This window comes from Myotis daubentonii, chromosome 6 (genome assembly GCF_963259705.1).
Source record: "Myotis daubentonii chromosome 6, mMyoDau2.1, whole genome shotgun sequence".
Lineage (NCBI taxonomy): Eukaryota > Metazoa > Chordata > Mammalia > Chiroptera > Vespertilionidae > Myotis > Myotis daubentonii.
In genome coordinates this window covers 87089940-87117084 of record NC_081845.1, presented here as the reverse complement: position 1 = coordinate 87117084, position 27145 = coordinate 87089940, and the positions used below count along the sequence as shown (strand labels likewise).

The 27145-nt window shown below is 49.2% G+C and overlaps 4 protein-coding genes across 9 annotated transcripts in view; 1 reads left to right on the top strand and 3 right to left on the bottom strand.

The window, feature by feature from the left end:
- The window catches only part of USP49 (ubiquitin specific peptidase 49), a 109738-nt gene extending 100700 nt beyond the window's left edge, over positions 1-9038 (bottom strand). Inside the window, exon 1 of one of the 2 annotated variants that reach the window (XM_059701712.1) lies at positions 8902-9038. The gene's annotated coding sequence lies outside the window, so the exon portion shown is untranslated. The remainder of the gene's footprint in view (positions 1-8901) is intronic. The other variant, XM_059701714.1, reaches the window with a different exon arrangement.
- MED20 (mediator complex subunit 20) lies at positions 132-12095 on the bottom strand. 2 transcript variants are annotated; one of them, XM_059701717.1, is made up of 4 exons: positions 11982-12095; positions 8902-9056; positions 2715-2968; positions 132-777 (listed from the first exon to the last, which is right to left on the bottom strand). In XM_059701717.1, the coding sequence occupies exons 1-4, from the start codon at positions 11993-11995 to the stop codon at positions 562-564; spliced, it is 639 nt and encodes a 212-aa protein (XP_059557700.1). In that variant the 5' UTR covers positions 11996-12095; the 3' UTR covers positions 132-561. The 2 variants fall into 2 exon arrangements, with proteins under 2 accessions (XP_059557700.1, XP_059557699.1); XM_059701716.1 differs by lacking the exon at positions 11982-12095 and adding an exon at positions 10405-10474.
- A 75-nt stretch (positions 12096-12170) lies between these two features.
- On the top strand, positions 12171-24934 carry BYSL (bystin like). The gene is made up of 7 exons (XM_059701703.1): positions 12171-12751; positions 17322-17484; positions 19543-19681; positions 20013-20146; positions 21159-21319; positions 21488-21590; positions 22400-24934. Exons 1-7 carry the CDS (start codon positions 12484-12486, stop codon positions 22743-22745), a joined length of 1314 nt encoding a protein of 437 aa, XP_059557686.1. The 5' UTR covers positions 12171-12483; the 3' UTR covers positions 22746-24934.
- Positions 24935-25197: 263 nt separating this feature from the next.
- The window catches only part of CCND3 (cyclin D3), a 91896-nt gene continuing 89948 nt past the window's right edge, over positions 25198-27145 (bottom strand). For all 4 annotated transcript variants that reach the window (XM_059701709.1, XM_059701708.1, XM_059701710.1 and 1 more), the window contains 2 exons: positions 26859-26995; positions 25198-26359 (listed from right to left, as the gene is read on the bottom strand). In XM_059701709.1, the coding sequence (XP_059557692.1) occupies positions 26192-26359; positions 26859-26995 (305 nt within the window). In that variant the 3' untranslated portion in view covers positions 25198-26191. The remainder of the gene's footprint in view (positions 26360-26858; positions 26996-27145) is intronic.

Below are 27145 nucleotides of genomic sequence, written 5' to 3'. Positions count from 1 at the left end.
CGCTTTGATATATAGAACTCAGGCAATTCCCTAGAAAAGTCAACTCTCAATTCACTTCAGCAAACAGGTCAGAAAATGCCATCCATAAAATAAGCTGGCCTCCTACTCCTCTAGGAGGCGAAGCACATCTCTGAGCAGAGGAAGAGGCCTTTATTGCAGCACAGCCCAAACACAAAATGCAGCCTGCCCACTGGCCCAGGCCAAATCCACAATAGTTGGAGATACAGACTACTTTCCCCACCAGGGCCAGGCAGGGACGCCCCTGTCCTACCTTTGCCCCCACAGCAGGAAAGCTCCAAACTTCTCCACTCTTCATAATCACCGTTCTGGAGGACAGGCCAAGTCCAGTAAGGCAGGGAGTGAAACAGCTGTCAGGGGACTGTGTGTGAGGGTCAGGGGAGGGGGTCCGGAGCCCCAAAACAAAAGCCACAGCTGGGAACTGGAGGAGAAAAGCCTCCATGTCCACCCCGGGTTTCTGGGGCCCAGAGCCCTGAGGGTGTGGCACCTGCGCCTCCTGTGGAGTCCCTTGGTGACGGAGCTCAACCATGCAGCTGCCGGTCACTAACGAATCCCAGCCACTGGCACCTGCTGCTGCTTGCGAATCTTGTTGAAGAGTTCCATGTACTGGACCATGGTATCTGCTGGGCCGTAGACTGTGTCGTGTCTGTTGCCAAACACTGCGGGAGCCCCGGGTGTGTGGCTGCCTAGAAAACTCTGTAGGAATTCGAGCAGCAGGCTCCAGCAGTCACTAGCTACCACACACGGGCCATATTCCACCTGGGACCAAAGGAACAGAGAATGAGGGTGAGTGCAGGCAAGGATGAGGACTTCTGTTTCCCTTGCACCTTCTACCCTTGTGCCCATCTTCCACAACCCCAAGCTAAAGACACACACCTTCTAGCACAGTGTTGCTGCACAGGAAATACTCAACCCAAACACCAGGGATTTAACACACCACCATTCCCTTTAGCATCTCTGACATTCTTGTCTTGGAGTTATCAATCCCCAGCCCTGCCCACAAGATCCAAGGGCAGATCTGGGCCCCTCTGGATTATCTCAGAACTACATACAGTGGGGCCTTGACTTACAAGTTTAATGTGTTCCGAGACCGAGCTCGTTAAGGAGCTCGTTAACTCAAATTACTCTATCAACTCAATGCAAAAAATCAGCCGAGAGACAGCTGGTATCTCAAAAAAACTCGTTAGTCGGGACACTCGTAAATCAAGGCCCCACTGTAATCGCTACATACTGGGACATTGAAGGAGAGCTCAGGAAATTCTGAGAAAACGAAGAGAGAATGCGTGTGCGTCTGTTAAGGGGATCAATAGAGCGCAAAGTGGACACATATGCTCATACGTCTCTGCAAGACCAAACATTACTCCCAGGTAGATCCAGCCTGGGCTCCAACCCTAAGAAATAATTTCCTGATCAATGTAGCAAGGGCCACATGATTCACATCTTCAGCTTTCTCACTGGGGAAATCACTGGTAACCAGGAGAAACAGCACAGAAACAGCTGGGGTATGTTTGTACTACAAAGCTGGAAATGTGGAGGATAAACACTGGGGTCCCAGTGGGTCTCAGCAAATGCAAGGTGTGTCTCAAGCTGAAAAGGGTGAGGAAATCTTGGCCCTCGAGTACCCTGGAATTTTCGAGCAGTAATCACTAATGCCCTGTTCTCTGCGGGACCACCTTTTAGGACTTGGCTATCCCCACATCTCCACATTTGAGTCCCTCCTTAAATGCTGGTCCTGTAGGAGGCTCACAATCCAAGTCAGCAGTGCTCTCACTGGCATGCAGTCCCAGAGCAATCCATGGCATTTCTCATAGCCCAGTGGTCGGCAAACTCACTAGTCAACAGAGCCAATTATCAACAGTACAACGACTGAAATTTCTTTTGAGAGCCAAATTTTTTAAACTTAAACTATATAGGTAGGTACATTGTTATTAACTTAATTAGGGTACTCCTAAGGCTTAGGAAGAGCCGCACTCAAGGGGCCAAAGAGCTGCATGTGGCTCATGAGCCGCAGTTTGCCGACCACTGTCATAGACTAACTGCAAAACGGTTTGTGTTCCGGCCCTGCGCTCTTACTAAATAAAACATTTGCCAAACACAGGCCCCATAGCTTATGTATTTTTTTTTTTTAATCTCACACAGTGCTGGGCACATGGTAGATTGTGGATTACCACTGGTCCCAAAGCCAGCTACTCGTCACACTCCCTCTGTCATTTTCAGTCTAGCCCTCAACGGTGAAACCATCACACGTAGCCCTTCCCACCATGAACGTGGATAGCATGGCAAAAGGAAAGGCACAGCTTTGCTACATCACTTTTGAGACCCATCTGCAAGCATCCTCAGGAGAGATGTGCAGACCCACCTCCCAAAAGCTAACTGCACTGAAAGCTGACCCGGTCTGCTCCAATCCTCTTGTGAAGGCTGACTGGTCCCTCCGAAAAATTCACCCGCCTCTCTTGGTTCTCCCTTCCCTTCTCCAGCAAGCCAGCCTTTCTAGGCTTCCTACCTGCTGGGAACCCAGCTTCCAATTCCCATTCTGGTCTAGCATCTCGAATGATAAAGGACAGGGTACAAGGTGCAGGGCAGGGGCCAGGTAGGCATAAACACCAGTCTGCACTCAGAGGGACGTGGAAGTCTGCAGAGCCCTCTGCCAAGCAGCTCCTTCAGCACATCCCGCTCCTACTTCACCAAGGTCTTACCTCCACAGAGATGCCTCGGGCACTGGGCCCCATTGTGACCGTGCCCACCTTCACTAGGAAGTCACAGTACTGGTAACGGGTGCCCCGGGTCTCAATCTTGCTGGCCTTGGCACTCTGGAAGAAGCCCTTGAGCTTCACCATGAGCACATCAAAGTTGGTGTCGGCAATAAGGCAAGGGCCATTCTCAAAGAGGGCGAAGCAGCTCAAAGGGTATTCTGAATTGTGCATCACGTACATCAGCTTCCCAGTCTGACCTGCAGGGACAGAGATCCTACTCAGCATCAAGGCCTCCTTCAGCAAAGCCCAGAATAGAGGCAAATGCAGGGAGCAAGGCCAGATGGCATACCTAAGCAGTCTTGGGTGGGGGCGGGGGATCCCCTTACCAAAAGCCTTTTCTGAAGAATAGCATGTGGTAAAATCTACCCGCTCTACAGAAAAAGGTGAGGGGCACACAGGGAACTCACTAGCGTTAATAACAGTTGAATTTTTAGGTTGAGGGATAGGGTCACAGATGGATGATGATGATGATTTACTCACAGAGATTTTACATATAGTCTTTTATATAATCACTAGAGGCCCAGTGCACAAATTCGTGCACGGGTGGGATCCAGCCCGCCCACCCCAATGGGCCCAGTGAGCCGGGGGGGTGGCGGGGGGGAGGAGACATGGGACATTGGCTGGTCGGCCCCGCCCCCCCATCAGGGTGGGGGAAACGATAAGAGGCAGGGCCGGCAGGGGGAGGGGCCGTGGGCAGTTGGTGGGCTGGCCCCGCCCCCTGGTCGAACTCCCAGTGGAGGGGACAATTTGCATATTAGCCTTTTATTATATAGGTCACATAATAAGGAAGATGAAATAATAGCATTTCAGTATGCCAAATGAAGCAGACGCTCTCTTCTGTCCACTCCTACCTTCCTTGGCTTCTCCCTCTTTGATATATAAGAAGTGGCCCCAGAGACACAGCAAAGGGGAGTATCTGAGCATGAGGCTAGGAAGATAGATCAGAGCCAAGTGGTGCTACATCTTGTCTTCCATGCTCACGAAGCCTGGATTCCATTCTAAAGGCAATGGTGACGCCTTGGACAATTTTAAGACATCAGCCGACTTGGGAAGCTAGCATACACAACAGCAGAAAGAACTCAGCATCTGGAATCAAAAGGTCTAGTTTTCTCATTGATTACTATAGATTTTCTTTTTTCTTTTTTTTAAAATATATTTTATTGATTTTTTACAGAGAGGAAGGGACAGGGATAGAGAGCTAGAAACATCGATGAGAGAGAAACATCGATCAGCCACCTCCTGCACGCCCCCCACCGGGGATGCGCCCGCAACCAAGGCACATGCCCTTGACCGGAATCGAACCCGGAACCCCCCAGTCCGCAGGCGGACGCTCTATCCACTGAGCCAAACCGGTGCTGGCTGATTACTATAGATTTTCTGCAAGAAGGAAGCAAAGTTATCAACACTAATAAAAGAGAAAAATGGTAATTGGCGTACGAGCTACCCTTTTCATTGGCTAATCAGGGCTATATGCAAATTAACTGCCAACTAAGATTGGCAGTTAACTGACAACTAAGATTGGCAGTTAACTGCCAACTAAGATTGGCAGTTAACTGCCAACAAGATGGCGGTTAATTTGCATATGTAGGCACAATGCAGGGAGGCGAAAGGGAAAGCAGGAAGAAGCCCCCTGCCACTGACAGTGATTGGAAACCCAGCGGGGGAGCTAAGAGCTGGGGGGCAGGGCAAAGGCAGCCCTGGAGCCGCCTTTGCCCTGCCCCCCAGCCATGATCGGAGAATCAGGTGCCTTTTCTGCCATGGCCAGTGATAGCAGGAAGTAGGGGTGGAGCCAGCGATGGGAGCTGGGCAAGGTCGAAGCTGGCAGTCCCAGGAGCTAGGGGTCCCTTGCCTGGGCCTAAAGCGAAGCCCACGATTGTGGGGCCACTGCAGCTGCAGGTCCCCGCTGCCGGGGCCGGACGCCTCAGCCAGAGGCGTCAGGCCTGGGCAAGGGGCCGATCCTGCGATTGGAGGGTGATGGGGGTCAACGCCTGAGGGCTCCCAGTATGTGAGAGGGGGCAGGCTGGGCTGAGGGACACTGCCCCACACACACACACACACACACCCAGTGCACGAATTTCGTGCACCGGGCCCCTAGTGTGTATATATATATATATATACACACACTAGAGGCCTGGTGCACAAATTTGTGCACCAGTGGTGTACCTTGGCCTGGCCTGTGGAATTGGGCTGAAACCGGCTCTCCAACATCCCCCGAGAGGTCCCAGATTGCGAGAGGGTACAGGCCAGGCTGAGGGACCCCAATGGTGTACGATCAGGGCCAGGGAGGTACACGGGAGGTTGGCCAGCTGGGGAGGGACTGCAGGAGGGCTCCAGGGGGAGTCCAGCCTGTCTCACTCAGTCCCAATCAGCCAGACCCCACAGTAGCAAGCTAACCTACTGGTTGGAGTGTCTGCCCCCTGGTGGTCAGTGCATGTCATAGCAAGCAGCTGAGCAGCCTTAGCATATCATTAGCTTTGACTGGTTGAAGGACTACCAGACACACTTAGCATATTAGGCTTTTATTATATAGGATGTGTATATTTGTGTGTGTGTGTGTATTTGGTTAAGTGGAAAATGGAAGAAGGCAAATGGAAAGGAAGATTTACTCTCTCATACAAGAGTTAATGGATAAACTGCCACAATCTCAAATATTTATCTTTATTAAGTACTTAAACTATTCCCAACACTGTCCTGGGGTTTAAGAAGCATACAAGTAGAGGACTTAGCCCCAGCTAATAAACTCACTAGGGATAAGTTAAAAATTTTAGGACCTGAACTAGGATACAAAGAGAGGGCAGGACTCAGCCACATGGAGAAGGAAAAAGACATTCTAGGCAGTGATGAGAGTGTAGCAATGGGAAAGAGAGAAGGGGGTGGAGGGAGCTGGGGCACTGTGACCTGCATATACGCCTCCATTCTGCTGCCACTTGCTGAACACAACAGGCTCTGCACAAACCTCCCTGCACATCCCTCCTGACTGCCTGTTGCCAGTTCCCACCTTTCACCTCCCAGCAAATCCACTTCAAACACTTCAACCCTCAAAAAGACATCCAAAGTTGATCTGTCATTATGTTCTTGTGCAAACTCACTGTAATAACATAATTCATATGAGTCTGAAAATATTACTGTCTTGAAAATATTCGGAAAGTCAACTAAGGTTTGTTTGTTTTTTAATGAAGAAGGCACTCCCAGTTGTTTATAGACAATACTATCTTTTTAATCATAGTGAAGTAGTTTCTTATCTGCACAAATGTGTGAAGTAAGCTGAACCAGTGTCACTGTCCCTCTTTTGCAGATGAGGAAAATTATGGGTCCCAGACCAGCAACAGCAGCAGCACCACCACGTGGAAGCTTGTTAGAAATGCAAATTATCCACCCCACCCCAGACCTACTGAGTCAGAAAGTCCGGGAGAGAGGCCCAGCAACCTGTGTTCACAAGCCCTCCAGGTGATGCTAATGCTGGTCAGTGTGAGAACTGCGGATCTAAAGGCACAGAGCCAGCAGGCAGCAGAGCTGGAACTCCAATAAGACTTTCTGACCTCAAATTTATTGCTCTTTCCATTCTACCCTACTGTCTGCCAAGAATGATGTCTCCCTAACTGGACTATAGTTCCTTAAAAACAAAGGTCTGATCAGTAGGAAAACAGCCCACACCAGGTAATTTCATAGAAGTAGTGTATCTGTATATATACAAACCAGAGGCCCGGTGCATGAATTCGTGCACCAGTGGGGTCCTTCGGCCTGGCCTGTAGGATCCGGCCGAAACCGGCTCTCCAACATCCCCCAAGGGGTCCCGGATTATGAGAGGGTGCAGGCCAGGCCGAGGGACGCCACCAGTGCACAATCAGGGCCAGGGAGGGACATGGGAGGTTGGCCAGCCAGGGAGGGACCGCAGGAGGGCTCCAGGGCGTGTCCAGCCTGTCTCCCTCAGTCCCAATCGTCCAGACTCCAGCAGCAAGCTAACCTACCAGTTGACTGCCCCAACAGTCAATGCACGTCATAGTAACTGATCAACCAGTGGACTGTCTGCCCCCTGGTGGTCAGTGCATGTCATAGCAAGTGGTTGAGTGGCCTTAGCATATCATTAGCATATTACGCTTTGATTGGTTGAACGGACAACTAGATGACTGTACACCTAGCATATTAGACTTTTATTATTCAGCAGATCCTCAGGTTACATTGGAGACCCGTTTCTACAGAGCGACGTAATGCGATTTTTGCAGTAAGTCGGAACCCACCTACAGAAGCACCTACGTCACTCACATGGAGCACATACACAGCAGTAATGAAGTGAAAGAGTAAAAAAAATTTAAAAGAAAGATAACAATTCCTGACCTTTACTTGTGGTAAATAAATAATAAAAAACATAAAGCACGTATGTACGTAGTCGAAATGATGGAACTTTTTTTTTTTATAAATAAATGGGAGATGGCGACGTAACCACAAAACGACGTAGGTCGAGTCCGACATAACCCGAGGACTGTCTGTATAGGACGTTGTATTTTCCAAATGCTTTCATAACCACTATATCTCTTGATTCTTACGTCCTTCCTACTGAAGGCAAAACAATGGTTAACACTGCAATTTTACAGACGATGAAACTCAGTATAGCTTTTAGCTACCACTTATTAAAGGTTCAATACATGACAACCTCAGTTCTTGTGCTTTGCATTATTAACTTATTTAATTAGCACAATAACACCAGGAGCTAAGTACTACGCTTATCTTCATTTTACAGATGAGAGAACTGTACCGGAAAGGACGCAAAAACAGAACCCTCACCAGACAGTTTCATTAGAGGGGATTTAATACAGGAAACAAAGTACAGGGGATAGAAAAACTAAAAAAACAAATGGAATGATGATGTCATCCAAAGATTAGCAACACATGGAGCCAGTATCCTAAGCCTGGAAGGAAATAGAAATGTGCTGTTATTAGAGCCATGAGCAAAGGCTGCCCAGCAGGAGCTAGAACCAAGGATACAGCCAGAGACACTGCCTAAAACAGAGGGAGAAACAAACTGTGGTCTCCCTTTCTCCTGTCCTCTGATCTTCCCCAATGCCTTTGGCAGGAGAAGTTCAGGGAATGGATCTATGGGGAAGTAGGAAAATTACCAGCATAGAAACTGTCACAGGTTGTGGGACTTACCTAAAGTGCGGTTAGTATGTGGCAGAGCTAGGATTCAGTTATCTGGTTCCATGTCTAGACTCTGAATCACTGTGCTATGGAACTGTCCAAGGGTAAGATACTGCAGAACCCAAGTTCCCTAACTCATATTCAAAGATCCTCTTTGCCTCCTTACCATCACCACCACGACCATCCACAGCCATCTCATCTCTTAATACACTTAATACAAAAGGTGATTCATCAGTCAAGGTTATGCTAACGAGGTAGCCAAGGCCACTGTCCAGGTGTGGGAAACAGGAAGCCTTTCTGCAAAAAGTTCTAGAAACTCTAAAACTCTATCAGAATCCTATACAAAAACGTCTGAGCTTAAAGGAGTCTTTCTCAAACTTAGAGTGCATAAAGGGGAGCGCGTTAAAATGCAGAGTATGAGGCCCACAACACCAGTCAGTCCACAGCAGAGCCAGGAAACTGCACCTTAACAAGTAGCCCAGGTGATTTTGATGAAGTTAGTAAGCAACCCTCTGAGAAACACTGCTTAAAAGTGCAAAGTGCAAAAAGACTAAAACATGGGCCAGGTCTCAGAGATGAAGGATCAAGAATTAATGAATTCAGCCCTAGCTGGTTTGGCTCAGTGGCTAGAGCATCAGCCTGCTGACTGAAGGGTCCTAGGTTCGATTCCGGTCAAGGGTGCATGTCTGGGTTGCGGGCTTGATCCCAGTAGGGGGCATGCAGAAGGCAGCCAATCAATGATTCCCTCTCATCATTGATGTTTCTCTCTTTTTCTCCCTCTCCCTTCCTCTCTGAAATCAATAAAAATATACTAAAAAAAAAAAATCTAAATGCACAGCATTAAAATAAAAGAAAAAGAATTAATGAATTCAGAAACACATTTGCCTCATGTTCAAGAATATCACTCTTAAAAGAGCAGGAAGATTTCAGTGAACATAAATGTCTATCGACTCCAAGCCAGGATGCAGCCATCCCACAGACGCATCTCACTAACCTTGGCTGCCAAGGGTAGAAGCAGCCGTGTGATAGGTCTCACAGTCGACACAAAATGTTCCTTGCTTCTCTGCCCCAAGCACCTCCAACTTCCGGGTGAGGAGCTCCACGGTCTGCTGGACACTCTTGCCCTCAGCCACAGGCATCTGGGACACACTGGAAGGGAAAGAATCAAATCGTCAATATCCAGAGGCATGGGCACTGGCTGAGCCACTCCATCACCCACAGAATCACAGCTCATCAGGACCATAGAGACCACCTACTGGGACCCCTTTATTTTAAAGATGCATTTTTTTTGATATTCATGAATGTATAGTTTTATTCTCTTTCTGTACATATTGGCAATGGTAAAGCTTAAAGATGCATGTCCTATGAAATATGCAAAAACAAGAAATTTACATAAATAATTTATATTTCAGAAAATTAAAGTTGAAAAATATTTTCCACGTCATTAGCGTTCACAGTATTTAAAGTAAACCAAGCTTTCCCCCTTAGATTTCCAAGTACATTGTCTCAGCAGAGAAGGATAAATCTGACCAGGAGCTCAAGGATCAAGCCTGGTTTTGTTCAGATGCAGAACTAGAGTCCTACAGTCCCTAAGAACACAGATCTCATGATTCTCTCACAAGAGCGCAGCGAACTTCCTATCACACCAGAATTCCCTAAGCATGGCATGTGGGCCAACATTCAAGAGAAGATTTTAGGTGGCACCCCGACTGAACACTTGACAACACTGTGTCATGTAATGTTTCCTTCACAATTATTTCAGTTCTGACGATATCAAGGAGATAGCCTTAATTTGGGGTATGTTTTTCCTAACTCTGAATGTGTGCTGTCCAGTACAGTAGCCACAAGCCACATGTGGCCATTGACATTTAAACAAGAATGTAATCCAAGCAATGAAACAAAAAAAATGTTATTTCCAAGACTTCCTTCCATGGTGAGTAAAACCAGCTTCCCCTTTAGAGTGGTAGTTAACAGTCACCGAGCCCCAACTATGTGCCAGACAGTGTCCAAAAGCCTTGAGATAAATAAACTCTTTGAATCCTCACAATAGCCATAGCTGTGCTATTATTTATCTCCTTATTACAAATGAGGAAACTGAAATACAGAGGGGTGGACTTGCACAAGGTCACACAGCTTGGTGTGGTGTAGCCAAGATCCAAAATCAGGCAAACTGGCTCTACATCTGTGCCCTTAACTACTACAGTAGACTACCTCCCTAGCGATATAGTTAAAATACTTTCAAGAAATAGATTTAAAAGAAAACATTAACAAATGCTACTACACTGGAAGGGAGAGTATCAAATCGTCAGTATTCAGAGACATGGGCACTAGCTATATAAAAATCAGAAAAGACAGCCACCTGTGACTGAATTTGGGGAGACACTGCATTACTTCATGATCAGCCAAATGAAGCCTAAAGGTAGAGTCCTCCTTGTTGCTAAAAATTGTCACTACTCTCCATCAAAAAAGCACTAATAAAGGAATGACGATGATGTGCCTTATGTTGAAACAGAAGCACATTCCTAAAATGATGCTGCTGGGGTGAGAAGTGCGAGGAGTCTGAGAACGTTGATAAGGGTCCGAACAGAGAGCCCTTCCCCTCGGCCTGCCTCCTCTACTGAAAGAACAGGGACTTCCAGGGCTCCCAGCCTCTGAGCCGCAAACTTGCCATGGCCATTGCCCACACATCTCCCTTACCCTAGGACAGTGGTCGGCAAACCGCGGCTCTTTGGCCCCTTGAGTGTGGCTCTTCCACAAAATACCAGGTGCAGGCGCGCACGAACAGTGTGAAATTGACTTAAAACTCTAAGTAAAGTTTATTAAGTTAATTTCAGGGAACGTTGTGGAGTGAAAGAAGATGTAGTGTCGAGGATTGAGAAAGGCATGTTGAGATGGTTTGGACATACTGAGAGGATGAACGAAAGGAAATAGACGAAACAAGACAAGTGTGGATGGGAGAATTGGAAGGGGTCGACCTCAGCGAACGTACCTCAATCAGACTGAGGGCGTTTTTAGCAAAGGCCAGCTTAGGAGCACCCTAATTAAGTTAATAACAACGTACCTACCTATATAGTTTAGTTTAAAAAATTTGGCTCTCAAAAGAAATTTCAATCGTTGTACTGTTGATATTTGGCTCTGTTGACTAATGAGTTTGCCGACCACTGCCCTAGGGGTCAGAGGAGGCTCATGATGCCAAATGCGGTCAACAAAAACGCAATCACTGACAAACTGGCAAGAGCCAGGGCTTCCAGGAGTTTCCACAGGCTGTGACCCGGGAAGCCCACAGTCAATGACTTGGGATAGCCTGGCCTCCAGTCCTCTCTGATTGGAAATGCTTACACTTACTGCTGTTTTAAAAAGAAAGGGGGGGGGGGCGGGGAAAGGCTCTGAAATCTAGCATTTTGGAACTAATGACTCCAAGGGCATCAGACCCATATCTTTCCCTATCACCTCGACTTATGAGTTAGAGATGTTACACGTCTACAGAAACAACACACATCATGTAGAAAACAGGTCCTGAAGAAGTGATGTGCCCAGAACCCAAATCTCCAAATTCCCAATAGCTCCCCGGCCCCACCCCTCACCTCTCCCGAAACCCAAGACCTTAAAATGGTCAAACCAGAACTTGACATAGACTGGTCTAACTACATTTAGTGGCTGGAAGGAGAGACGGGTGAAAACCTAAAAAAAGTTACTGTCCCCTCTCTGCCTGTCCCAGACCCCGCTAGCCCTGCCTGCTGATGAGTTCTAGCCCACACATCCTCTCTCCGACCCCCAAGTCCCACCCTGGCCTCACCGGCGGGAAGCTGTGCTAAGAAAACGGGAAGGAGGCACCCAACCATGGACGGCTCCTGGGACAAAAACCAGGGGGAAGGGGGCGCATCCCCAAGGAACCAGGCCCGGGGACTCCACAGCCCTCGCGGGGTCCCCCTCACCCAGACAACCCGAGGACATGGCGCCAGACTCCCGAGGGACCGCAGACCCGGGTCCCGACCCTCCCCCAGGGTTCACTCCGGACTCCGAGGGCCCTTCGCGACCCCAAGTCCCGCCCCACAGTATCCCCTGCAGCCCTACCAGGTCACTCCCATGATGTCGGACCAGGAGGATGGCAGGACCAAAGAGTCGAATCGCAGAGTTCTCCGTCCACGCACAGTTAGTGAAGGCGCCCTAAGGCCAGTTCCGGTGGAGGGAGGGGCTCCGGAAGTGACGTAAAAACAGAGCGCCCCAGTCGACGCACCGCGAGGAGCAGGGGCGTGTCTAGGCGCCTCCTCGCTGACACCTTCGTTGGTACCCCTGCCCGGCGGCTGCCCCCAGGCTTCCATCACCCTGGGCCCCTAGATCCTCAAAGGTTGGAGGAGACAACGTTAAAGGCACAGAGTTTATTGGGGAGTCTGGCCCCAGGACCCGCGAGTTCTCAGCAGGTGGGGCGGCGCGGGTGGCGCTCCTGGCCTCCGAGCGGTAGGGGGCGCTGTGCTTCGGCGTGGCCTCTGGGGAACGGGGCGCACACAGCGCAGACGCACTCGGGACTGCTTCTGCGTCTCCACGTGTGAACTTTCCCGGCACGTTTTTGAGAAAAATGCCCAAATTCAAGGCGGCCCGCGGGGCCGGGGGCCAGGAAAAACACGCGCCCCTTGCCGAGCAGATTCTGGCCGGCGACGCGGTGCGGGCAGGGGCCCGGGAGAAGCGGCGCGGTCGCGGGACCCAAGAGGAGGAAGAAGAGTATGTGGGGCCCCGGCTGACCCGACGGATTTTGCAGCAAGCGCGGCAGCAGCAGGAGGAGCTCGAGGCCGAGCATGGGACTGGAAGCCGGCCCGCGGCGCCGCGGGAGCGCATCACGCGTCTGGGTGAGCGGCGGGGATGGGTGCGAGGAAGGGAGGTTGGGAGAGGATGGACGGGCATCGGGCCGGGGAATAGCTGGGACTAAAAAAGGGTCCGTGGTGCTCCCCTTACAGAGGTACTGTAATGGGACACTCCGCCCTGGAGCGGGTTTAGGATAGTCAGAGCCCTCCACGCCCACTACTAGTTTTAGGCCCTCTCTTCCAGGTACCCCTGAAGTTAGGAAGCAGGAAGTGGTTGCTGACACCACTAGGTTCTCCTAGTATTTACCCATCCATCTGTTCTGTAAATACTTACGGGATGTCTACTGGTGCTTCGTACTGTGCTAGGAGTCCAGAAGGTTTGGCTAAAGAGGTAAACAAGGTAGACATGCGCCTGGCTTGAGGATGTGAGAGTCTAGCCCAGGAGAGAGTAGGCAATGGACAATGAGAATAGTACATTCCATGGTAAAGTATAAGAGATTCTCTGATGACAACGGCATTGATCTTGGGGGTCGGGCTCCCCAGATTGCATGACCTTTGTGCTGAGACCTGAAAAACGGGTGAGGCGTGCCCTGAGCAGAAAGAACAATATTGTTTAGGGGCCAACGAAAGACAGAGGGTAAGTAAAAGATGGGCGTGTTGACCTTCCTATCCAGTTCTCAGATCTCTTTCCTTTGTCCTGACACAATTGAACATTGGCCTCCTGGCTGTAGTATCTTTACTTCGCTTCCAAGACATCATATTCCTGTGTTACTATTTACTTCTCAGTAGCCTTTGCTGGCTCCCTTTTGATCCCCAATCTCTTTTTATTTTAAATATATTTTTATTGATTTCAGAGATGAAGGGAGAGGGAGAGAGCCATAGAAACATCAGTGATGAGAGAATCATTAGTTGGCTGCCTCCTGCAGGCCCCCTACTGGGGATCAAGCCCACAACCTAGGCGTGTGCCCTGACAGGAATCGAACCCTGACCTCCTGGTTCATAGGTCGACACTCCACCACTGGGCCACACTGGCCAAGTGATTGCCCAACCTCTTATTGAAGTGCCGCAGGGTTCAGTCTTTGGACCTCTTCTCTTCACACACTTCTCTGGTGTTGCCGTCAGTTTCATGATTTAAACACCATCTATTTGGTGACCGCTCTCAACTTTATATTCTAGCCTTGACTTCTCCCATGAAACCTACATTACTCAGTTGCCTATTTGGCATCTCCAGTTTGAAGTCTAATAGACATCTCAAATTTAACAGGTCCAAAATAGACCTTCTTGCCAAACTTGCCCCTCCACCATCTTCCTCATCTCAGTTAATAGCACAATATCTTTCCATTTGTTTAAGACAGAAACCTTGGACTCCTCTCTTTCTCATTCCACATCTGATCTATTGGGAAACCCTGTTGACTCTGCCTTCAAAATACATCCAAAATCAGACCACTTCTCACCACCTGGGAACACCATCCTCTGCAAGCCACCACGATCCCTCTCGCCTGGATTATTACAGTAGTCTCCTCATTAATATCCCATACCCCCTACGGTCCACTCTCAACTCAACAGCTAGAGAATTACAGTGGTTTGCAAAGCCCTATATGATCGGCTTCCATTGCCACTCCGACTTCTACTTTTCCCTTTTCACTCCACCCATATCGGCTTAAACATGGTAAGTTAGGGCCTTTGCCCTGGTGGCTCCTTCTGTCCTCATACACCTGTAGGCATACTCTCTCCATTCTTCACCTTCTCAGGCCTGTTATGCAAAGAGCTGAGATCCGAGGAAAATAACCCAGAAGACCGGCTGTGAAAGACACGGGTTTATTAGGACTTACTGCGCACAGTGGCGGCCCACTGGTGAAGTTTTCCCCAGCACAGGGTTGTATAGAATACAGAGAACAGGGCATGCAGGAGAGACGTGCTCAAGCGCAAGCTCTGTAAGATCAGAACACTAATAGTTTACAATCGGGCTCACATCCAAGGTCAGTTTCTGTTTGGCTGTTTCTTGACTGCGGAGCTGTCCAGGCTCCCAAGGTTGCTCCCACAGTCCGTTTACAGGTGGCCTTCATATTCCCACAGGGTCAGAGTGGGGCGTTGGAGCTTGGGAAGGGGCCCAGGTTCTCACATACCTCACACCTTCATTAAAAATTGCAACACCCCCACCCTGGCCTGGTGGCTCAGTTGGTTGGAGCAGAGCATTGTTCCATATACCAAAAGGTTGCAGGTTCGATTCCTAGTCAGGGCACATATCTAGGTTGTGGGTTTGAATCTGGTTGGGCTGGGTACCGGAGGCAACTGATCAATGTTTCTCTCTTGCACTGATGCTTCTCTCTCTCTCCCCCTTGTTTCTTCTCTCTCTAAAATCATTGGAGGGCATGTCCTCCAATGAGGATTAAAAGGAGAAAAGAGAAAATTTTAACACCCCCACCCCTATCTTTACAGTCCCAACCTCTCTGTTCTGCCCTATTGCTTTTTTTCATAGCACTTGTCTTTTAACCTATCATGTTATGTTTATTGTCTGTCTTCCCCGACTAGAGCATAAGCTCTGTGAGGGCAAAAGATTTTGTTTCTCTCGTTCATTAGTGTAGTTCCAGCACCCAGAACAGTGTATCACATATACTAGGCACTCAATGTTTGCTGAATGAATAGATTAATGAATGATGGTGAGGTGGGTAGGAACCAAATCTGCAAAGGACTTGGAGGCTGTGCCCAGGATTTAAAGCTGTCATAAAGACAATGAAAAACTATTGGAGAATATGGAGACCAGTTAGGGGACTGTTTAATTAATCCAGGCAAGAAATGATGCTGATCTAGGCTTTGACAGCTGTGAAGTGTTTGAAATATTCTATGAGGTAGAATTGAATAGGCTTTAGTCATTGAGTGCTGGGAATGAGGCAGGCCTGCCTCCCAGGTTCCGGCTTAGCATGGGGTGGACGGTGGTGCTATGTACTTAGATATAGAACACAGTGAGTAAGTAGTATAGGCCTACGAGGAAAAGAGAGTGAGTTTGGTTGATACAAGTGAAGTTTGAAGTTCTTGTGAAGAGCAACTGTACAGGTGGCAGCTGGAGTTAGGGTCTGGAGTGAAGGGACATCTACCTTCAAGTATAGGCTTGGGGGTTGTTAGCGTGTGGAGACAAAACACCTTCGCCACACCACCACCACCATTTAGCTTTTATCACACACTTCCTTTGTTAATAACCTGTTCATATGCAGCATTTCATCCTGGATTGGAGTATGGCATCCCTGACCAGATGCCCAATCAGCTGTAGCCTTCCAGTAATCAGTTCTTCAATGGGTTGGTCCATTGAAATCTGAACTACACTGCCTGGCCTCGAGGCCTTCCACAGTCTGGGTTCACTTTACCCATCCAGCCATATTTCTTGCTGCTGCTTAACAGACAATCTTGTAAAAGCGCTTTGGCCAGTATTGTATTATAACCAGGTTTGGACCACAGTCCAGCTGCACCCGCGCTCCCTATCCAGACTCTAATCATCGTCGGCACTCATCATCATCTAAATTGCCTATGGTATATACTGTCTCTACCACCCATTTGGCATAGTCCATCCATGTGTGTAGAATATGGGTAAAGAATACACAATCTTGACAGAACCTAGACACAGAACCTAGAGACAGAACATGGCAAAAGATCCTGGACAGAAACTGGCAACAGAACCTAGAGACAGAACCTAGAGAGAACATGGCAAAAGATCCTGGACAGAACCTGGCTACAGAACTTGGCTGGAGAAACTAGACAGAACCTGGCTGAAGAACCTGGCCACAGAACCTGGATAGAACATGGCAAGAGAACCTGACTAGAACATGGCAACCGAACCTGGCTGGAGAACCTGGCGAACCTGGCTGGAGAACCTAGCAAGAGAACATGAACACAGAACTTGGCTGGAGATTGTGGCTAGAGATCCTGGCAAGGCTGCTGATCAACTGAAAAAAAAAAAAAAAAAAAAAAAGAATGCACAATCTAGGTCCAGACTACGTGCCATAGGCAAATTACTTATTTAACTTTTCTTGAGCTTTAGTGTTCCCATCTGAAACTGGGTATACTAATAAGACCTACTTCTTGGGGTTGTATTATGTACAGTATTTTTTTTACTTGGTTTTAATATATTTTTATTGATTTCAGAGAGGAAAGGAAAGGGAAAGAGACAGAAACATCAATGATGAGAGAGAATCACCGATCGGCTGCCTCTTGCACGCCTCCCACTGGGATTGAGCCCACAACCCAGGCATGTGCCCCTGACCGGAATCGAACCCGGGACCCTTCAGTCTGTAGGCCGACGCTCTCTCCACTGAGCCAAACCAGCCAGGGCTATGTACAGTATTTAGAACAGTTCCTGCTACATGACTGAGTATAATGTGTTAACTATGATATATTGGCATCCCTGTGTCATTGGTTCACATATGTACATTTTGTTTCTCAAGCAAGATTGTAAGCCCCTGGTACAGGAAGGTAGTGTGTGCACCACTGTTTCACTGCACACATCCATCTATCACAAGCACACGTGAGGCTTACACTGTCCATGGTGGTTAAAGTTAAATTGACCTGCAAATCCCTCCCCCACCGCTTGCCTTTCTCATCCATTTCATCTCCCCTCTTCTAGGTCCAGGAGTGCCGCAAGATGGATCAGATGACGAGGACGAAGAGTGGCCCACCCTGGAGAAGGCTGCCACAATGACAGGGGCCGGCCAGCATGCAGAGGTGGTTGTGGACCCTGAGGATGAGCGTGCCATTGAGATGTTCATGAATAAAAACCCTCCTGTCAGGTAGGGCTGACATGGCCTAGAATTTGGGGTAGTGGGTCCTGGTAGCCACTTCCCACAAGGAAGCAAATGCTCTGGCAGCGTTTTGATTCCCTACCCTTGGGAAGGGCCTGCGCGTTGCTAGTTGTAGGGATCCACCTTAACAAAAGTGGCCCATCCTCAGACGACCATTCTGAGTGAGAATGACACAGACTCAAAATATCTCCTCCCCCTCTGTCCGCCTGTTCTAGAACTGCTCAGCTTACCTGGGGAGACAGCTGCCTGACCTTTCTATGCTTCTAGGGAGATGTATGCCATTGCATTTGGTCTTGGCATACTCTAGGGGTAAGCTCAGTTTCCTTGGCCAAATCTCTTTTGTACCCTAAGCTTCATTTTATTCAAGGTTTTTCAGCCTTAGCACTATTGGCTGAATAATTTTTTTTGTGTGGAGGCTGACCTGTGCAATGTAGGGTGTTTAGCAGCATCGCTGACCTCTACTCACTAGATCCCGGGAGTGGCCTTCCCACCAATTGTGATAACCAAAAAGGTCTCAGGCATTGCAGATTCGCCCCCACTTAGAACCACTAATTTATGCCCATCTGTAATAAATGCTACTCCAGATGATGTATGCATTTGAGCTCCTGTAGTCAAACCCCTGAGCATGTGGATTTTGGCCCAGGAGAGGGGAATCTAGGATTACGGCCCTCAACCAGTCCATTCTGATCCTGTGACATTAACATGACATTGTCCTTGGTTCTGCAGGCTACTTTGGGTTAATGCATCTCTCACTGCTAATAATACTATGAAAACACAGGGAGGCTGAATGATAAGGTCTGTGGTAGTTTATTTGAGAGCACAGAACAAAGGGATGAGTCCCTTTTTCAGATTGATACCCAGCAACTGAAATAGATGTCACAGGGTGTGCACTTGGACTCGTGTGCTTGTCCCACCAGAGAGCCTCTCAGTGCCTTATAACTCCTTTTTCACCGATCATTCTGACGAACCTGGCAGAATGGTTTTCCAGCTTGCAGTAAGTGGAAGAGTGAAGCTCCTACAAACAGTGACTCCTGGCAGTTTTGAGAAATCACAGCTGGCATCTTCAGAAAGCAGGCCCAGACCCACATGAGCTCAGCAATCAGAGGCTGTTTAGTTTGGAGGCACGTTACTGTGTGCTGTAAAGTACCTGAACTTTAGAACCTGAGCAATGGGGCTTGACTTCCCCCCCCGCCTGAGACCTTGGGTGCGTGTTAACCTGTCTGAGTATCAGTTCCCATGTTGAATAAGGCGAATGACACCCAGTGTAGGTGTTGCACGGACTATCTAAGATAACGTCTGAGAGATCCTGTGCTCAGTGCCTGGCCTTGAGAAGACCCTTAGTTTTAAATATACGTTAGCAGCCTCTGGAGATACCATTCTTATATCAAAGCCCAATGTAAGGAGAATTATGAGTCATCACACTAAAGTTATGTTAGATATACTGTTTAATGAGAAAAATATTATTATGCCCTGGTGTTTTCCCAAATTATCCCAGCTACTTGAAATCTTGGTATATAACTAAGAGGTCAGACCAGTATTCTATAATTGGAGAGACTTCAGCATGTAAGGGATTTGTCTGAAATTGGCAACACATTACACATTTTCCATGTACTGATAGTTCCAAGTAACGTACCTGTATTAATTCACTTAATCCTGACGTTAACTTTATGAGGTAGATATAGTTATTGCCCCTTTTACAGATGAGAAAACAGAAGCAGAGAGGCAAAATAGCAGGCCCAAGGTTATACAGGTAGTGGAAAAGCCAGGATTTAAACCCAGGCAGACTGACTTCAGAGTCCGGCTTCTTAACTTCCACACATTTGTCTGCTTCATCCCAAGTTGAATGACTTTCAGGTCGTTTGTGCTCTGCAGTGATTCCATGGTAGGTCCGGCCCAGAGGGGAACTGAGGTCGCATATCCCAGCAAGATGACAGGTTTATTGGAGCTCATAAGAAACTGTGTGGAGTCTAGAGCTTCCTGGACTGTGACCACAGCACTCCCGCCCCTTCCTTCCCCTCTCCCCTGCACCCCACTCCCAACTCTTAGGCGTACCCTGGCTGACATCATCATGGAGAAGCTGACTGAGAAGCAGACGGAAGTTGAAACGGTCATGTCCGAGGTGACAGGATTCCCTATGCCCCAGCTGGACCCACGGGTCCTAGAGGTCTACAGAGGAGTCCGGGAGGTAAGAGCTGGAATACCTTTACAGGGGCTGTGGGCTCCCACCTACGGTTTTGGGTGCCCACATCTCACACACAGAAGGCCTGGTGGCCAAGAACAGTCTTAAGTCAGAGTGTATGGGTTCAGAGTCCTGCTGCACCCCTTAGTGACTTGGTGGCTGTGGGTAAGATCTCCTTGTCCCCATCTGGAAAATGAGGATGATAATAGCATCTCCTTATGTGGTGGTTGTGAGGATTCAGTGAGTGAACATATGAAAAGCCCCCAGACAAGTACCTGGCACTCAGCAAGCAGGATGTGTGTTCTTGGCAACGATGGTATTATTCCCTCATCCCCAGGTGTTATCCAAGTACCGCAGTGGGAAGCTGCCCAAGGCATTTAAGATCATCCCTGCACTCTCCAACTGGGAGCAGATCCTCTATGTCACAGAGCCTGAGGCCTGGACCGCTGCTGCAATGTACCAAGCCACAAGGTAGAGTGGATGGGAGTTAGAGTGGCCTTAGGTCTATAGGTAAAGGGCTGGGGTCATGGGAGTACAGGTTTTCCTGGTCTTTGCCATTACTTTTTTTTTCTCTATATTTTTATTTTATGTATTTTTATTGGTTTCAGAGAGGAAGGGAGAGGGAGAGAGAGAAACATCAATGATAAGAGAATCATTGATTGGCTGCCTCCACACACCCCTTACTGAGGATCGAGCCTGCAACCCGGCCATGTGCCCTTGACCGGAATCAAACCCAGGATCCTTCAGTCTGCAGGCTGATGCTCCATCCACTGAGCCAAACCGGCTAGGGCTGCCATTAAATTTTTTTAAAAATATTTTTTATTGAGAGAGAAAGGGAGAGGGAGACAGAGAAACATTGGCTGCCTCCCACAGGCCCCCCCAGACTGGGGATCAAGCCCACAACCAGGGCATGCACCCTGACTGGGAATAGAACCAGCAGCCCTTTTGTGCATGGGATGACGCCCAACCAACTGAACCACACCAGCCAGGGCTGCATTACATTTTAACTTTGCCCCAGAGCTCTCTCTTGTGCTTCTTTATATCATCATTTTCCCAGCTTTTCCTGTTTCATGTTTTGGGGCCAAGACCCTGTTGAAAATCGCCTGTGATGAGTTTTTAGGGAAGAGGCTTATAACTACTGGGCTACTACCCTGGGGTGTCAGACAGGCCTCAGAAGCCTGTGGCTCCCCACACGTGCTCAGGTCCCTCAAAGAGTAGGGTAGAGAAGGCCCATGATGGGGAGAGGAAGGTGAATAGCTGAGTTGCCATTGGTTTGGGAGCACTCTGGCTCTCTCTGTGTTCACCTGTTTGGATGCATCTTGTAGAACTCCTGTTCCCTCCTGTCTGATTTGGGTGTTGCATGCACATAGTTCACACACCCCTCAGATCTTTTGCATGCACCATCCACAGTGATATTTAAAGGGCCAGCTCCAGGCTGTCAAGTGACCTGGGACGTCCCTCCTACCCCCCCCCAAAAAACTAGGATTTTCGCATCTAACCTGAAGGAACGCATGGCCCAGCGCTTCTACAACCTTGTCCTGCTCCCCCGGGTACGAGATGATATTGCTGAATACAAACGACTCAATTTCCACCTCTACATGGCACTCAAGAAGGCTCTTTTCAAGCCTGGAGCCTGGTTTAAAGGTGAGAACCCAGGAGGCAGTTAGGAAAGAGGGGCTAGAGCTCCTGCAGGTGATAACAGTAAGTATGACTTGGGAGATGGCTGGCTCTGTGGTAGGTGGGGGTGCTTCCTGCTTTGCATCCTTTCTCTCACCCTCAACTCAAAGTGACTGCCCCTCTGACCCTCCCCAGGGATCCTCATTCCACTGTGTGAGTCCGGCACCTGTACCCTCCGGGAAGCCATCATCGTGGGTAGCATCATCACCAAATGCTCCATTCCTGTGCTGCACTCCAGGTAGTGTTCCCACTCCGGGGGGAAAAGGGTGACTGATCAGTGGAATCACCAGGACTTGGACAGTTGGTGGGGGTACAGAGTGGAGAAGGAGCTGAGAATACCGTAGCCCTGATTTTGTGACTTAAGCCACTAGGTATATCATTACTCCACTAGATTGTAATTCCGTAAGAACAGGGTCCCAGTGCCTGGCACTTGGTAGGTGCTCAGTAAATAGTTGAAGGAATGAATAGGGAACATGGGAAGGAAATAAGTCAGGGGTGGAGATGTTGAAATATTTGAATATATTCTAGTTGGATACTGAGTGAGACATGCACTCTGAGCCAGGAGTAGGGATTTGGGATGAATCAGCATCCCAATTAGAGATGATAACTGGAGTGCAGGGGGAGGAGGATCAAGACTGCACAGGTGCTCTAGCCAGTTTGGCCCAGTGGATAGAGCGTTGGCCTGCCCACAAGCATCCCAGGTTTAATTACGGCCAAGGGCACATCCTGGGTTGTGGGATTGATCACCAGCAGGGGGCGTGCAGGAGGCAGGTGATCAGTAATTCACTTTCATCATTGATGTTTCTCTCTCTCTATCCCTCTCCCTCTCTGAAATCAATAAAAATGTTTTTTTAAAAAGTTAAAATAAATAAATAAAATTACTTGAAAAAAGACTGCACTGCATAGGTGAGAAGGCCTGAGATGGCCCTTTTAGGCGTACCACAGTATAAGGGCCTGTAGAGGAGAAGAGGGGGAAAGCACAGAGGGAGAGGTAGGCCCTCTCCCCCAACATTTCCCCACCACTAACTCCACCCATCTTCCCACCAGCGCGGCCATGCTGAAAATTGCTGAGATGGACTACAGCGGTGCCAACAGCATCTTCCTGCGGCTGCTGCTGGATAAGAAGTACGCACTGCCCTACAGGGTGCTGGACGCTCTGGTCTTCCACTTCCTGGGGTTCCGGACGGAGAAGCGTGAACTGCCCGTGCTCTGGCACCAGTGCCTCCTGACTTTGGCCCAGCGCTATAAGGCAGACCTGGCCATGGAGCAGAAAGAGGCCCTCCTGGAACTGCTCCGGCTGCAGCCCCATCCCCAGCTGTCCCCTGAGATCAGGCGTGAGCTTCAGAGCGCAGTGCCCCGAGATGTGGAAGATGTTCCCCTCACCATGGACTGAGGAAACAGCCACTCATCCTGGTTGAGGGGTGTGGGAGGACACCAGGATCCCAGTTAAGGTGACACCGAGCCTTTACAACTGGGCAGTGAGAGCTCCTGGGCACCTGGGACCCCCCCGGTACCCTGCAGGGCGGACCGAGGGTCAGGCCGTTGTTCCTGCTCAGTTCTGGAACCTGTTTGAGATCCACACCCCAGGATTCCCACTGCCCTGCTGGGGCTTGGAGTTCTTTCTCCCAGGCCATGTCAAGTCCCTGGGATGTGGATGAAAAGGCGGGTATTTATTGAGCGTCTGTGTTTTATTGTGATCAATGCAGATCTTTCTGTTTTCCCTCTTTATCTAAAGGTAGGGATTACTCTTCCCTGTTCCTGTCTAGGAGTGGATTCTTACCCAGTATACTGAGGACGCCCACCCCTATCCTAACTCTCCAAGCTCGTTCCTCCAGGCTATACCCAGAGTTAGCCCCTAGGGGGCTCGTCTCTGCCTTTCCCCACTACAGGCTGCTTTGGGAGAATGCCAGGAACCAGGAGGTTCAAAAGAAGGCCCGTCTCAGCTGTGGGTGGAAGAGCTAGAGGAGAGGGCCCCTAGAGCCATGGTCAGCAAACTGCAGCTCGCGAGCCACATGCAGCTCTTTGGCCCCTTGAGTGTGGCTCTTCCTAAGCCTTAGGAGTACCCTAATTAAGTTAATAACAAAGTACCTACCTATATAGTTTAAGTTTAAAAAAATTTGTCTCTCAAAAGAAATTTCAGTCGTTGTACTATTGATATTTGGCTCTGTTGACTAATGAGGTTGCCGACCACTGCCATAGAGCAAGCATGTCAAACTCAAAGGCTGACATGGGCCAAATAAGGTAGGCCTTGGCCTACGAGCCACGAGTTTGACATGCTTGCCCTAGAGGGAAGTGGAAATGCAAAGGCCAGACAGATCAGAGAATATTGGTTGTGCCCAGGATAGTTAGAGCTGGATCACCACCAGACACGTTCCCTTTCTGGCTGAGAGCATTAGACTGGAGGTTGGCAAACTAGGGACATATGCCCATTTCTCATGGCCATGAACACCAAGAATGGTGTTTACATTTTTTAATGGATGGGAAAATTTTTTTAAAGAGTATTTTATGGTTAAGTGAAATTCAAATTCCAGTGTCCATAGTTTTATTGGAACACAGCCACTCCCATCTATTTACATGTTTCCCATGGCTACTTTCATGCTGCAATAGCAGAGTACAATCCTGGAACCCTTGTTTGCCTTTGAAAATGTGACTTTGTTCCAACCCAATTAACATATTTGGGAACAATTTTATCATAAAACAAATAGCACATTTATTTACATGCAGTTTTGTCCTTGAGAAACAACACATAAAATCAGAAAACTGCACCAAGCTGAACCATGCCAGATACACAAGTGCAAGCACCTCTGACATGTGGGTTGGGCGTCACATCCACAACCTGCCGTCCACATCCTCCCAACCTCTGCTTCCACAAGCAAACTTCAGGTGTTTTTGAAGATAAAGGAATGTTATATTTGTGTTTCTTAACCATATAGTATATAAAAAACTATGCTATCCTTTTTTTAAAATATATTTTTATTGACTTCAGAGAGGAAGAGAGAGAGAGAGAGAAACATCAATGATGAGAGAATCATTGATTGGCTGCCTCCTGCATGCCCCAGACTGGGGATCAAACCTGCAACCCAGGCATGTGCCCTGACCAGGAATTGAACCATGACTTCCTGGTTCATAGGTCCACGCTCAACTACTGAACCAAGGCAGCCAGGCCCCTCTTTTTTAAAAAACATGTCACTCGCTGGTTTGGCTCAGTGAATGGAGCATTGGCCTACAGACTGAAAGGTCCCAGGTTTGACTCCAGTCAAGGGCATGTACCTTGGTTGCCAGCACATCCTCAGTAGGTGGTGTGCAGGAGGCAGCTGATCGATGATTCTCTCTCATCGATGTTTCTGGCTCTATCCTTCTCCCTTCCTCTCTGTAAAGAATCAATAAAATATATTTTGAAGAAATAAACATGTCACTCAACCCTGCTGTGTGATTGTGCATAGATCCATGAACCACCTGGGTTGGATCAGGGTTGTGGGCTTGATCCCCAGTAAAGGGCATGTAGGAGGCAGCCATAGATGATTCTCCCATTATTGGCATTTGTATCTCCCCCTCTGAAATAAGTACTTTTTAAAAAGAAAACATATCGCTCATTGAGTTTTTGCATGTTGTGCCCATACATAAGTCCTATGGATTTTATTAGGCAGTTTTGCAAGAACAATGATTTTTAGGAAAGCACACATTCCATTACAAAGTAGCACTGACTCTGTGGGACAGAGGAGATAGCTCACAGGCCTATTTACTCTGGCCCTTTACATAAGTGGCTTGATGGACCACTGATTTCTGCCCTCTTTACCTCATGCTTTTACCCTCACCTCCATCCAATCCAAGAAGCCAAGGCCAACTTTACTCCACAATCTTTATTAAGGTAGCATGATGGTCCTGGGCCAGCAACTGGACCTTGTGGCCTTAGGAAAGACCTGTGTTAACAGGGTTTGCATCTCCAGACAGCGGGCTTGGTCACCTCCAGGTCACCCCTGCTTCATCCCCTGATGCAGGACGGGGCAGAGGGCCAAAGGGAGAGGAGGGCCTGGCCCCTCCCAGGCCGTAGCAGCTCCTCGGTCACAAAGATCCTCTAGCCAGTAGCAGAGGAGGGATGCAGCAACCGCCAGGGTCACCACCACTTGGGCTGGTGGGCCCCACCACACCCTCTTACAGTTGTATTCAACACAATTAATAAATTAAAACCACCTCTTCCTTCAGCACTGACCCCCCTCAATCACAGGAGAAACGGCAGAAAGCAAAGCGAGGAGGAACTGGTTGATTCTGGAATCTCTGACAGAGGCCTGGGCCCCTCCCTCCAGGAGCAGCTGTGCGCACGGATTATGCAGGGCTCTCCAAAGTATGTTGAGAAGAGCTGTCCAGACTGTGTCCCCTCAGAATATCAGAAATTTCTTCAGAAAGACCCCAATCCAAATGCAGTAACTCTAGAAGGTGCAGCACCTTTATAAGGCACCAGGGCATTTTGGCAGTTGAGAACGTGAGCGCCCCAGAGATAGGGGGCCTCAATAAGGAATGCTGGTTACATCGATTTTACCTTCAATTCTGTCTCTGACCAGCCGACCCACCCCCAGCCAGAACCAGGAAGGAGCTGAGCTGGTCAGAGGCAGGGAGAAGGAGGGGCTTGACTAGCCACCCAAAGGTGGCTGGCCGGGCCCCTTAGTGCACACGGCAGGGATAGGCAGGACCTGCCCCCTTCTCTTTAGCAAAGGGCAAATAGGAAGGAGCCCCCCCAGACTTCAGTTGTGGCAGATGCGACGTGGTTTGTTCCTGCAGGGAGGGAGGGTGGCAGGGACCCTCCTCTGCTGTCAGTGGCCACTGGAGGGGGCCTCTCCGTGGCTACAGGTGGATGGCTGTGACGTCTGTGGGAGTGCTGGTCTGGCTGGGCCCCTGGCTGCTGGAGCCTCTGGGGGCTTTGGGTGCTGGGCTGGGGGACGTCTGGGCAGCTTCCCTGAGGCTCTCCCTGAGTGCAGCTTCAATCTGCTCCTGACAGGCCCGCAGGCAGTCCTGGGAACAAGGGGGGACAGTGAGGAGGGAATGCTGGGTGAGGTGGAGGAAGGTCCCATTGGAGCTAAAGGTCCACTTCCCTCCTCCCATAGCATCTGGCAGCAGGTGCGGGGGACGGACACCTCCCAGCACACAGGGAAGTCTGGGGAGGTTAGGCCACAGCCCAGCCCCAGGAATCAGCCTTCAATTCTCAGAAACTGGCAAGAGGATGTGGCAACAGGGTGTGAGCGCAGCCCTGCATCCGACACCAAGCCTCCCACCCCCACTCCTGCACACCATTTGGCAGAAAAGGGCACCAAGGGATGGTGCCCTGCAACCACCCAAGACAGACCACTTGTTTTTCCCCAGACAAGGCAGTAGATAAAACGCCACAGAAGCCCCAAGGGCAGGGCCCGTGAAAGGCACCAGGTTGGAGATGGACACCTCCCTCTACTGGAGGCTCAGGGAATAGCAGCGCTTCATGGATTGACAGGCTGCCGCCCAGCTGCCCAGCACTTACCACTTCAGTGCCTGTGATCCCTGCCAGCAGCTCCGTGAGCTCATCTGCGGATGCGGGCCAGGCACCCAGGCCTTGCACTGCAGCCCCAATGCTGCCTGTGGCGATCATGGATGGTGGGTACATGGCAAAGGTGTAATCTTGGGAAGAGGGAGAGGGAACCATGAGGCAAGGAGAACATCAAGAATAACAACCAGGGTAGACTTCCTATCCCTCAGAAAGTGCCAGGCAGCAGGAATAGAGCAGGGGCATCCTGGAAAATGCCAGCAGTGAGTTGTGTCAGCCAGGGG

Bases quoted from the DNA above. Each gene is read 5' to 3' on its own strand.
- MED20 (XM_059701716.1), bottom strand. From the start codon at position 10,427: ATGTGCTTCTGTTTCAACATAAG. The intron at 9,057-10,404 runs GCACATCATCGT...TTTCCCTTCCAG, and splicing joins TGCTTCTGTTTCAACATAAG to TGTGTCCCAGATGCCTGTGG. The intron at 778-2,714 runs GTAAGACCTTGG...CTTTGGTCCCAG, and splicing joins CCCGAGGCATCTCTGTGGAG to GTGGAATATGGCCCGTGTGT.
- BYSL (XM_059701703.1), top strand. From the start codon at position 12,484: ATGCCCAAATTCAAGGCGGCCCGCGGGGCCGGGGGCCAGGAAAAACAC. The intron at 12,752-17,321 runs GTGAGCGGCGGG...CCCCTCTTCTAG, and splicing joins GGAGCGCATCACGCGTCTGG to GTCCAGGAGTGCCGCAAGAT. The intron at 20,147-21,158 runs GTAGAGTGGATG...CCAAAAAACTAG, and splicing joins GCAATGTACCAAGCCACAAG to GATTTTCGCATCTAACCTGA.